General features: G+C 49.9%; 4 protein-coding genes across 4 annotated transcripts; 2 read left to right on the plus strand and 2 right to left on the minus strand.

The window, feature by feature from the left end:
* Positions 1-316: 316 nt before the first annotated feature.
* INS49_012507 (uncharacterized protein) lies at positions 317-1929 on the plus strand (the record flags this gene model as incomplete). The annotated part of the gene is made up of 5 exons (XM_043173210.1): positions 317-739; positions 802-1041; positions 1109-1241; positions 1342-1484; positions 1543-1929. The coding sequence occupies 5 exons, from the start codon at positions 317-319 to the stop codon at positions 1927-1929; spliced, it is 1326 nt and encodes a 441-aa protein (XP_043022507.1).
* A 516-nt stretch (positions 1930-2445) lies between these two features.
* On the plus strand, positions 2446-3103 carry INS49_012508 (uncharacterized protein; the record flags this gene model as incomplete). Its single annotated transcript, XM_043173211.1, has 3 exons — positions 2446-2617; positions 2712-2918; positions 3033-3103. The coding sequence occupies 3 exons, from the start codon at positions 2446-2448 to the stop codon at positions 3101-3103; spliced, it is 450 nt and encodes a 149-aa protein (XP_043022508.1).
* Positions 3104-5968: 2865 nt separating this feature from the next.
* On the minus strand, positions 5969-7694 carry INS49_012509 (uncharacterized protein; the record flags this gene model as incomplete). The annotated part of the gene is made up of 5 exons (XM_043173212.1): positions 5969-5971; positions 6030-6194; positions 6700-6800; positions 6866-7442; positions 7533-7694. The coding sequence occupies 5 exons, from the start codon at positions 7692-7694 to the stop codon at positions 5969-5971; spliced, it is 1008 nt and encodes a 335-aa protein (XP_043022509.1).
* A 1025-nt stretch (positions 7695-8719) lies between these two features.
* Positions 8720-10253, minus strand: INS49_012510 (uncharacterized protein; the record flags this gene model as incomplete). The annotated part of the gene is made up of 4 exons (XM_043173213.1): positions 8720-9027; positions 9091-9298; positions 9394-9804; positions 9951-10253. 4 exons carry the CDS (start codon positions 10251-10253, stop codon positions 8720-8722), a joined length of 1230 nt encoding a protein of 409 aa, XP_043022510.1.
* Positions 10254-11201: the final 948 nt, after the last annotated feature.

Consider the following 11201-nt stretch of genomic DNA (forward strand, 5'->3'; position numbering starts at 1 on the left):
GCAAACCTGGGAAAGCGGACGGTCGACTGTCAACCTTTCCTACGCCCTTCGGCGACAACAGAACGCGCGCCCGGGCGGTCTCACCAAGATGGTGACTTGTATTCCCATCATGATCCGTATCGCTCATCCCGCTCAATATTTCCCAGACACACCCCTTTTGCCCTACGACCCGAGCCTTCGGTGACATTGCAAACTGAACAACGCCTGCCATGGGCCCCAAATCACCACCCGGCTACGTCGTCGCCTCCCTGGCCATCTCGCTGGGGGGCTTGATCAATGGCTATTTGACACTGGTTCCATAGGTGCCGTGATATCAATGCCGCAGTTCGAAACCACCATCGGAGCCCTTTCCCCCACGCTCGTCGGCTTCACAGTGTCCCTCATAATGCTAGCCGGCACAGTCCCTTCTGTTTTCGCTGGCTGGCTGGCCGACCACCATGGACGGCTCAAGACCATCTTGCTTGGGTCAATGCTCTTTTGTTTCGGTGCCCTTCTCCAGGGTACAGCATACGGGCTCCCGCAGTTCCTGCTAGGGAGAACGGCCGCAGGGCTGGGAGAGGGCGTCTTCTTGAGCAATGTGTCCGTGTACATTTCCGAGATCTCGCCCACGGAGAGACGGGGCGTCCTGTCGGGGCTACCGCAGTTCATGTGCACGGCTGGTATCTGCATCGGTTACTTCGCATGCTACGGGAGTCTTTACCTGCGCGGGTCCAGCATGGCGTGGAGGCTGCCCTTCGTCGTAATGGTCGCGATGTCTATGATACTGATCGGGTGCTGCATGAGGCTGCCCGAGTCTCCAAGGTGGTCTATGAGCCGTGGCGACCGGCCTGCCGCCTGGATGCACTGCGCAGGCTTGACTTCTCGATGGTGGAGGCTGAGAGCAGCTTCATGAGTGGCGGCCTGGTCGTCGAGCAGAGAGTCAGCCTGACGCCTTGGCAAAGCTTTGCCATCTTGTTCAGGAGAGGGTACCGGGCGAGGACGATACTGGCACTCTTCGTGTTGGGAATGGTCCAGCTTTCCGGAATAGACGGTGTGCTATACGTGAGCATTCCACGATCCGGGACATATGTTTCTTGCGTATACAGAAATAGTACTGACAACATAATAGTATGCACCCCTGCTGTTTTCACAGGCAGGGCTGTCTTCGGCTACCGCGTCATTCCTCGCATCAGGAGTATCCGGGATACTCATGCTGGCGATATCTGTCCCTGCCTTCTTGCTGGCTGACAAATGGGGAAGGCGTACGTCCGCCGTTACAGGTGGCATCGGTCTTTCAGGCATCATGTTTTTGATCGGTTCCCTGTATGCTGCAGGTGCGGTGCATCCGTTCGGAATTGCTAGATGGGTTGTCGTCGTTTTCCGTGTTCCTCTTCGGCCTTACGTGCTGTGCGACGTGGGGAATCGTGGGCAAGATCTATGCGACCGAGATACAGCCAACTCATGTCAGAGATGCCGCAAACTGCGTTGCGCAGGGACTCGGATTCGTATGTCTTCCACATGCTCGTATATCCTAGCAGGACCGAGGCTGACTTAAATCTTTAGTTCACCAACTGGTTCGTGGCCATGATCACTCCCATTCTACTCGACAAATCGGCATTCGGCGCGTACTTCCTCTTCGGCGGTCTCGCGTTGTTTACAGTGGCGGTCCTTGGAGCCTATATGCCTGAGACTCGGGGCAGGTCACTTGAAGACATTCAGCAACCCTTCCACCACCCTGCCCTAGGGAGCCTTACATCCAGACTTAGATTCTTTATCCGTCGGGGAGACAGGGCTGCGACGGGCACACCGGTCTCTATTTCAAGTGGCAATGAAGATGTTGAGCTACGACCCTCGACTGTGGATCATGGGAGTGCTACTCAGAGGGTGTCAACGATCAGCCCACTTGACACCATGACGAGGGGACTGAGAATCGATGCGTCGGTAGCCTAGGCCCGTAGTGAGGACTTGTATGCCGTTCTGATGGCGTCACATGGAAGGAGATTATATGACAGACCTGGTGGTCGAATCGTTTGATACGAGCTTTTCTCGCTCCCATGTCATCATGGCCTGTTCCTGGCCGGCTTTCAGTCCAGTGGTATGAACGTGCCAAGGCGGGGGTAACTGAGGCTGAAAGAGCACCAGACGCCACAAGACCTAACAAGCACACCGCTGGTTATTTAGCTCGCTTTTGTATGCCCATGGGATCAATTGATGCTTCGTATTTCCAAGGTCGAGCTGTTTTACTGCTTTCTTGATCAGCAGACTGCAAATACGAGAAACAAATCCTTGACAGTGGTTCGTTGTCTGTCTCAGCAAGTGAGACAGGAAGCCCTACTCCTCAGCAAGGAGAGAACCATGAAGCTTATAAACCCGATGAGGTTCCCAATGAATTTGGAATGCACACGAGACAAATCCGACAAGGAAAATCATCAACACTACGTGACAAAAAATTAAATCACTCAAACCATGAAGGCCCTCATCACTCTGTTTCTCACGGCTCTTGCCTCGGCGCACGCGGTCTCGCGTGCTGAGACACAACTTCAGAGTAGAGACTTCCAGCCCGTTGCTTTGAACTTTCAAGCTGGGCCAGCTTCTTATGGGATGGACATAGTTGCAGATGGGCAAGAATGGTTTACTAGTGCGTTGAAACCACTGACACTGGGGTTTTATCACACATGCTTCCTAAACTCGGAGCACCGCGAATACTAAACATAGTCTGACGTGGTTTACAGATAATGACCTCAACGTCAACTTGATTACTGCCCCGGACTTCGATGCCTATCGTCTCTGCACCTTCAAAACGGAAACCAACGAGGTCACATTCGCGCCGTCGCTCACGCAGCGGCCCGGAGACGTCTGGCCCATCAACCAGATAGCAGTCGGGCCACCCCAGAAGATCATTTCTGTCACTTGCAGCGGAACATGCATCGGGGTTTACGGTGAGTATCAACCAATCAATCATCTAATGCACTCGGTACTCTTGGAGGCGTTTTTGCTCGCGTCACGTCTAATGGAATGCTGACAACGCCTTTGTTTACAGGGGACTGTTATAGAAACGGACAATATCTCGGGAGTTGTTGCAACGGCTTTTGTGCTGCGAACAAGTGTCGTCCGTGGAGTATAGGAAGCAGCTGAGGTTGACATTCACGCCGGAAACGAATCGGGAACGAAAGATGTGTGTTTGGAATCAATTCAAAGTGTGTCTGTCTACAGAGGGTTTTCCTGAACGCCTAGATTGCCGAGAAAAGAGATGTCCCACTGAGGCCGATTAGATTAATCCGAAGTGTGATCACCGCTGGGTGATTGGTCTTGACCAAAGCCAGATGTTTGTGGAGTATGCCCAACCATGTCCCGTCTGAGCGTTAAAAACGCTATATCCGCACTCCATTTTGCAACGGCGATTAGCGCATCCTGATGAAGCTCAGGATTAACGCCTCGAAACTTTGCCGCAAGATTATTTCCAATCTCTTCCTGTTGCTCTAAACAGCGAATCGCTTGGTCCACGCTGCGCAGCACAATCTGCCGCTCGCTTTCCAAATCGGAACGCTCTCTGTCTATTTCTTGTACGTTGATGTTGGCTCTGACGAATGTCGGATTATGGGGGTCAGTCAAGCTGGCTGCAATGTGGATGCCCTGCCTCCATTTGGCTTCACACACCTTGAGTTGCCAATTGTAGCTTTCGACTCTGTCCAAGGCTATGTTGATGTCCGCTGTAAATTTGCCAACATCACAGGTTTTTGCATCGAATACGATTGGATAACTGAATGGGGCCGACATTGTTGGAGAATGCTTTCGCTGGCGTATGTGTGTTCCGGTTTAGTCAGTGATTAACTGTTGGCGACTGGGATAACTTGATGACATTGGAGGCAACGTCTGGCCGCGTATAAATACAGATAATTTTATTGCAGTGCACCTTCGTGGCTCTGCCGCATTATTCGTGTTTGGACTTGTAAGGTCTTTATGTTCTAAGTTTCCCCATTGTAATTATTCAATGGCACGGGTCAAAAGTCGGCAGAGAGCACAATGTGACCTCGAGGGTGCAAAGTAAAATATTATGCTCCATTAAACACATCTGCTGACAAAGACCGACATCCATAATTACGACCCTTCGGGTAAGTCCTATGCTCTTTAGATTGAGAATAGAAGCCGTTCATGCGCTCTTATAATAGCTCCTGATGCAACTTCATCAGATCATGTTGTCCACACGTCGCGACCTTCTAGCAAGTTATGAATTATTTTCTCACCTCAAACAATTTTCTGCCAGTCAAATATTGCTTTCCAATTAGGTAATCTTTACTTTCTTCCAGTCTTAATGCTGAGGAGAGTTCTGCTTAGGTCTAGATAATACCTAGGTACTAAAGGTTTCGATTTGCAGCTTGTACAATTTATGGAATGAAGCATTTCAGACCTGCGGACCTATGAGAATCGCAACCCTTGCCATCGTGAGGCAAGACTTTCCTCTAGGTAGCATCACATCTGTGAAGGGTACAAACAAGGGGAAAGAATGTCTACTTTCCTTGCAGAATCGGCCCAGTGAACCCGTACTTATGTATTCAACTCGGGCCTAAAATGTGCCTAATTATATCTTGGAAACTCCCGTTCACTCCAGATATTAAAACCAACCTTGCCTAGGCTAGTTGCCAGGCTCAAGGCAGACTTGCCTCCCATGCCCAAGCCCAATGAAATGTACCACGCCTAAACGTAGACGGCTAAAGGCTCACAGAATCGGGCAATGTTGACATTGTAAGTATACATGTGATGGCCGATTCTTGGGCCTCTGTTGTACGGCTTGAAACTTTCGCCACAATGTGGCGACAATTGTGGAAAAAGCGAACGCTTAATCCATCAGCCGGATCAAGCCTTATACCGTAGGTACTTCAATACACCCCCCAGTTTGCAAGGTAGTACCCACCAAGTAAAGTATATGCCATAATAGCCCCTATATACATAAGACGCTTCGCCTAGGTTATATACCTTAAATGCACTTATATAAGCAGTGTTATTTAAACCGTAAGTAGTTCTTAAACTTATAAACTTTTTAGCCTTTAAACTTAAAACCTTTATAAAACCTAAATATAAGGGGCTTAACCTAAGGCGCCTAATTTAATATAGCTTAGGAGAATATAGCGGTTAATCGCGCTATATAAACAAACCAAGGGCCCATAACTATGGAAAAAGCAAACGCTTAATCCGTCAGCCGGATCAAGCCTTATACCGTAGGTACTTCAACAACAATACCCGTAGCAGTACCTGAATTGAGACGTTGATGTTTAGCAATCTTACAGCGAGCCTTGTTTCTTTAACCAGGCCTAAGCACTTCAATCAAAGATTGCAACGCGTCTGTAGTAGCAATTGGGAGCTTCGCCTCGGGTCTCGTCGACATCCTCAACTCGAATAGGGAAGAGTCCAGCTGGGTACATCATTCCAGGGGCTTTCAAAATGTCAGCTTCTTGTTCCGGCACCTTTACCATTCTCCGTGGAATATGATCAGGTATTGTGGTATAACTCAGGTGGTACTTACGTAGTGGAAGCGGGTCGGGAATCATTCGGCCTGGAACAAAGCCTGGTGGTGGAGGTGCGATACCATTTACGGTGTAAACGAGGGGCCATGCCTCGATAAAGCGGGATCCGAGGGGCATCCCACGAGGAGGATCTGCTGGATCAAACGAGTCAGACAGACCGAAGCTTTCGACGAGTCCTCTTGTTGATGGACCTTCGCCGCCACTCCCGCTCAAGCGCAGTCTGTCCATCATTCCTGTTAAAAATGATCCTGTCATTATACCTGGCTGACTTGTATTTATCGGGTCTCCTCCAAGTAGATCATCGCCTACGGGGTTGAGGTTACTGAGCAGCAGCTCAGTCGGAAGGCGCGCCCCTTCCACAGCCTGCGATCCTTGGCTCCCTGAAGCTACGCTTGAGATCGATCGAGAAACGCTTCCAACAAGGGATCCCAATCTGGAAGCGAGGCGTTGAAAGAAACTGTCGCTCCCTACTGTCTGTGTTGGGTCAAAATTGACGGGAGCTCCTGGATCCAGCGCATTGAAACTGACGGCCAATCTATCTTGTTCTAGCCAGCCGTCTGCAGGCCGAAGGGGGTCATCAGTGGTTATGGGGTTGGCAGGAGCAGTGTTGACGACATTTCGGAAGGCTCCAATTTCTAGCGCCTCCACGGCAAGGTCGGGATCGACATCCGGGTCGAATGGATGAGAAGGTGGCTATCGGAAAATGAATCAGTCATACACTCAAGGCTGATTTTCCAAAGACGTCGGCTTTTATGGAGGAGATTTAGGCTTACATCTGTAGGTGTAGCGTACACATTTGCAAACCAATCATCAGGTTGGCCCATTTGTGGCAACCTTTCGAACCGCTCCACAAACCTCTGAAGCTCAGCGAGTGTAGGTCTATGGGCTGGTTGATCTGCAAGGCAGCGGACGACGATAGATTTCAGGACAATGTTGATTTCCTGAGACAAGACCCTCGCGCCGTGGGTATAAAACGGCGGTACCCTTCGATTCCATGCATCAGTGACCCAAGGCGTGTCCTGTGTAAAATAATATCCCACTCCACTCTCCAAGTCCGGGTGATTAAGAGGGCCGACGGCTCCAGGGGGGTAAGGCGGAAGGTGGTGGGTAATCATATCGTGTAGACACTTTCGATGAGGTTAATTCACGCCGTGATGATTCTGCAGTGTTGGCCACTAGGGAGCATGTGGGTACTCACCATCCCGATGTGCCAAACATTGCTTGCCGGTCCGTAGTTCCCGGCGATCTTGGGTCTAGGATCCTCGTACTGAGGAAGAACGTCTACATAGTCCCACTCCTCTATATTGCCCACGTCAGCCATCAAAAGACTAGTTGAGGTACTGCCTGGGTAATGGTCGCCGTACGATGAAACTGCTCGGGCAGGTGGTATAACAATTTGCCAAATCTGCGCCGCCAGATGGCTTCCGGAGGGTCTCGAAATACTTCGCTTGACGTACGTGTCGTCACGCCAAAATCGCCAAATTTAAAAAAGGGTCCGTATCGATGCTTGCGATTATCAAAGTCGCCGACAAAAACGTTCTGGGGATCCAGGTCGAAGTGTACCAAACCAAATCCGCGATTGCTGTTGGGCCCTAGAGGGATAAGCTCCTCGACGTCTAACCTGGCTTGATATTCGTTGATGGACCAATCCTCTCGACCCCTGAACCCGAATTGACGCCTAGGTGGGAATTCCATCGCGATGCACGCCCTCGCGAGGCAGTTGAAGATTCTGAGCAGCTGGCGATTAGGAACTTGAACTCTCTCTCTCGCGACTTTGGCTATCAGTGACCACATGTCGCCATGCTTCATGAATTCCATGAACAACATGCCAGGATCTTGGTCGAGCCGCGTGAGCCTCTGAGCACCAGCCTCGGTGCTGGGGGGCAACAATTCTCCGCATAGACGATATCGGCGAACAATGTGCTGCGCTCGTAACAGGAACTATACGATGATGACGAGGTTAGAGACTTCCTTGGTCACGGTAATGCACACCTCCGAGGTCGTGCCCGCACTCGAGGTTTTTAACATTACATCGTGGACGGCCTTCTCGTGTGTCAGCGTGGCCGGTGGTATCGCCCCTTTGACAACAAACTTCCTGCGTTCCCCGCGGCTTTCATCATAAATGTCGAACAACGCAGCGACTCCGTTACTGCCCTCGCCGAGGACGCGCATGAGTCTGACGTTGCAGCCCATGCTTCGAAGGAGACGTCTCAGTGTAGTTGCGCTTTCTCCTGGAAAACTCCAGTGTTAATGATTCTCTAGAAATACCGTGCAAAATTGTGCCAGGAGCCTCCCAACACTGGTGAGGCTTGATCAGGAATGGGCATGCACCAACGATTTATGGCCTGCTGTTGTGGGTCTGTCCGGCCCCTTTCTCGTCCCACCCGCAATCGATTTCGCCTTTGCAAAGCTTGTAGGGCTGGTATATCAAGGTCTGCATAGATCTCGTCCCAGTTCTGTGGAAGATGTTTTGTCCCTTCATCCACAAGCCGCAGGCTTGGCTGTTCATTCACCCTGTCCCATGGTGCGAGTCTTGATAGGGCAACCGTGCGGCCTGCTCGATGGTACGCAAAGTAGTTATTCGTCACCAGCCTGCGCTTCCTAAAGTTTCTCCAGTAGGAGTCAACCCCGGGATCAAGGCTGTAATTTCGAGGTGCCGGAACCCGTCTCGAAGCTGGCGCCGGAACAGTAGCCATATTTCTTTTCTTCTTTCCCTTTTTCGCGCGACTTGCAGTCGTTTTATGCACTTCTCGATGCTATGCGGCCCTTGCGTCTGTTGGTGAACTTCGTGTATCTAGACCATCCGGACTTCAAGGAATGGAAAGTAAGCTTGGCTCAATCACAGAGCCAATTGATAGTGCTAATAATCAAAAGAACGCAAATGGCTTTCAGGCTCTTTGTTCGGTACGAGTTGACGAGAAACCAGCTGCCGGAACGGGCTTATGGTGCACTTGCAATCTTTGTCCCTTGCATCCGAAGAAATCCGGCTGATCTCTCGCAAAACAGAAAAAGGAAAAGCAATAGCTATGGCATACCTGAGTCTGCTACATAGGGGGAAGTGTTCTGAAAACCCAATGGCTTTCAAATTGGGATATTTACTCGAGTAACACGTGCGTGCTCATAGGATTGCCAGTTATCCGCATGGTCAGACGAAGGGTCAGACGAAGTCCAACAACAGAGATGTTAATCCCCGACCAATTCGTAAATTTGTCAGTACTCTATCTGTTTACGGCAAAACGCATTTCCGCTGCCCCGATATCGAAAACCGAGATGACATTGTTCATGAAGGTGTCTCCCAGGACGTATGGACCCGTGCCTCCATCCATAACTCCAACAGCAGATGATCCTGTGGCCGGGTCGACTGAGGCTTGCAGCAATATATCGGCCTGACTGATCATGAAAACCTGACCACCGATGCTAATGCCGAATTCTGGTACACTAGCATTGCAATTAGTCACTGCGGAGGCTAAGGCCTCGGAAAAGACTGCTGGTGGGTTGTATAATGCTAGAATATCCTGATATATCTCTTGTCATCCAAGGTCAGTGCGCATCCAGGCGTGAAGACCATGGGTCCTGAACAAGAGCTTACCGGTAGGGAGATACATCAAAGTAGTACCAGAGTCGACGATGACGGGAAACTGAGTCGTGTTGACAGTTATGTTTTGTAGAAGCTGTCCCCAGGGTCCAGTGTTTGCCCTGGTCTTCTGTGATCCCATACTAGTATGGATGTAAGCGTCGGCGATGATGGTGTAGAAGCTATACTCCGTGTTCACCTTCGCATCATCATACAGCTCAATCTGTATCTCTGTGTGAGACGTGCCATGAGACCGAAGGAGATATTGTGGGCAGCTTACCATCAAGATCTAGATGCAAATGTGCCTGTGTGGTTTACTGGCGGGAGACCGCCCAGGGCAAGATACCCATTTTCTGAGTCCCTATCCAACACAAGACTGAACATTGGCTCAATCAAGCCTCGTTTGATCATGGTAGTCATTATAGGGTCGTAAGGTACTTGCTTATCGTCGTCATTTACTGATGAATTCGTGCCAACAAATGCGCTGGTCAGGCGAGGATACGCAAGTCCCATCAGACCACTTGTTACCGAGTCACCAAACCAGTACGTGTAGTTGACAAGGGCCACCTGGTGTTTCTCAACGGTAATTCCAGCGACAGTGACGGTTTCGTAGCCCATGACACCGGTCATGAATTCGAGATCGGCATACATCAGATTGAAGTGCTGGTTCGAAATAGCTCCGCCATCGAAGGTGCCCTGGAAAGGTGGGCCGAACGAGCAGTTGGTTTGCTGGAGCATTCAACTGTCAATAGAGCTCCCCAAGCGTTTGACAAAAGCACACCTATGGGCTGGGTTCTGTTTTCTTGGTCCACGCATGTGAACCCATCCTGGACTAGCCACGAATCGCTCGAACCAGTGTCTATGACGACATTCACCTGAATACCATTCCATGCGATCTCAGCAATATATTCTGCGGATAGAAGGTTGACCACAGGCACTGACCCGTAGTCATATCTTTTGATATTCGAAGCAGAAGTCGCCCTCAGGGTCTTGAGATAGGATGAAGACTTGGCAGCCTTTTTTCCTTTCTTCAACTTGAGCACATTGGAGGTCACGACATGGCCACTGCTGGTCCGCCGAGCAAGAGGTTTCGTGACACAGACGCCGAGTCCGCCTGTGGCAACAGCTGTGTAGGCCATCATGGTGACAGCGAGAATCGCGAATACAAGACGATTCATGGTGACTCAAGAGCTTGGATCCACTTAGCAAAAGTAAATCAATAAAGATAAAGATGCGGTTGTCCTTATGATTTGCAAGCACGCGTTTTTGGCGGGAGAGACAGGCTTAAACTCGAGTTGAGAGTTGCAGGGTGTAAAGTAGACTAAAAGGGGGTTGGATGCGTTGGTCTGTATCTCTCCAGAGCTTCAAGCGCATTTACCAAGCGTCTTATATTGTATTCCCAACTAAACCAGGGACAATATTATAAGTTCATTTCATTCCGAAGCGAAGCCCCCCCCCCCCCTCGATCGACTTACCACCTGTTCCCCCTTTGAGACGAAAAGTCTACAAGGTTTACAAAATTGGCGCACAGTCGCCCCAGATGGGCATTAGTGAAAAAGATGATTTCTATCACTCATTCTTGCATGCTTCGATGTTAGCTGAAGTAAAATGCAGGTTGCTCGGAACGACTTGCAGACATGATTTTCTCTGAACATCGAGTACGTACCCCGGTATCTATGAGGGCAAGTTCTCTGTATGAGTGCAATCAGAACCAGTCCTCTCAACAAAAACCCATTATTTATTCCGGAATATTGGAGCCATCGTAGGCCCAGGCAGGGCATGAAAGCCTTGAAACCATGGAAGGAGTCTGCCCGATTTCCTTCCAAAATAAGAACGCACAAGCATCTAACCTCCAGGTTTATGAGCCATGAGCTCAGACAAGACCGATTTTGGTAATCAACCCTACCTTCCGCTCAAACATTATCATCCATAGCAACCCAAATGACCGGGTCATCCAGGGATACTATCATCGATGTCCATGTGTAAAACCTCTTTTCGGTCTCAATTAGATGCGTTTACCTATTGTACTCAGTCGGTATTATTTCATGCCGAAGAGAGTTTCAAACGAAACGAGTTCATGGCGAAGCATGATAGAATAGTTGGAGGTTTACTAAACTTTAGCGCAC

This window comes from Diaporthe citri (genome assembly GCF_014595645.1).
Source record: "Diaporthe citri strain NFHF-8-4 chromosome Unknown scaffold_6, whole genome shotgun sequence".
NCBI lineage: Eukaryota > Fungi > Ascomycota > Sordariomycetes > Diaporthales > Diaporthaceae > Diaporthe > Diaporthe citri.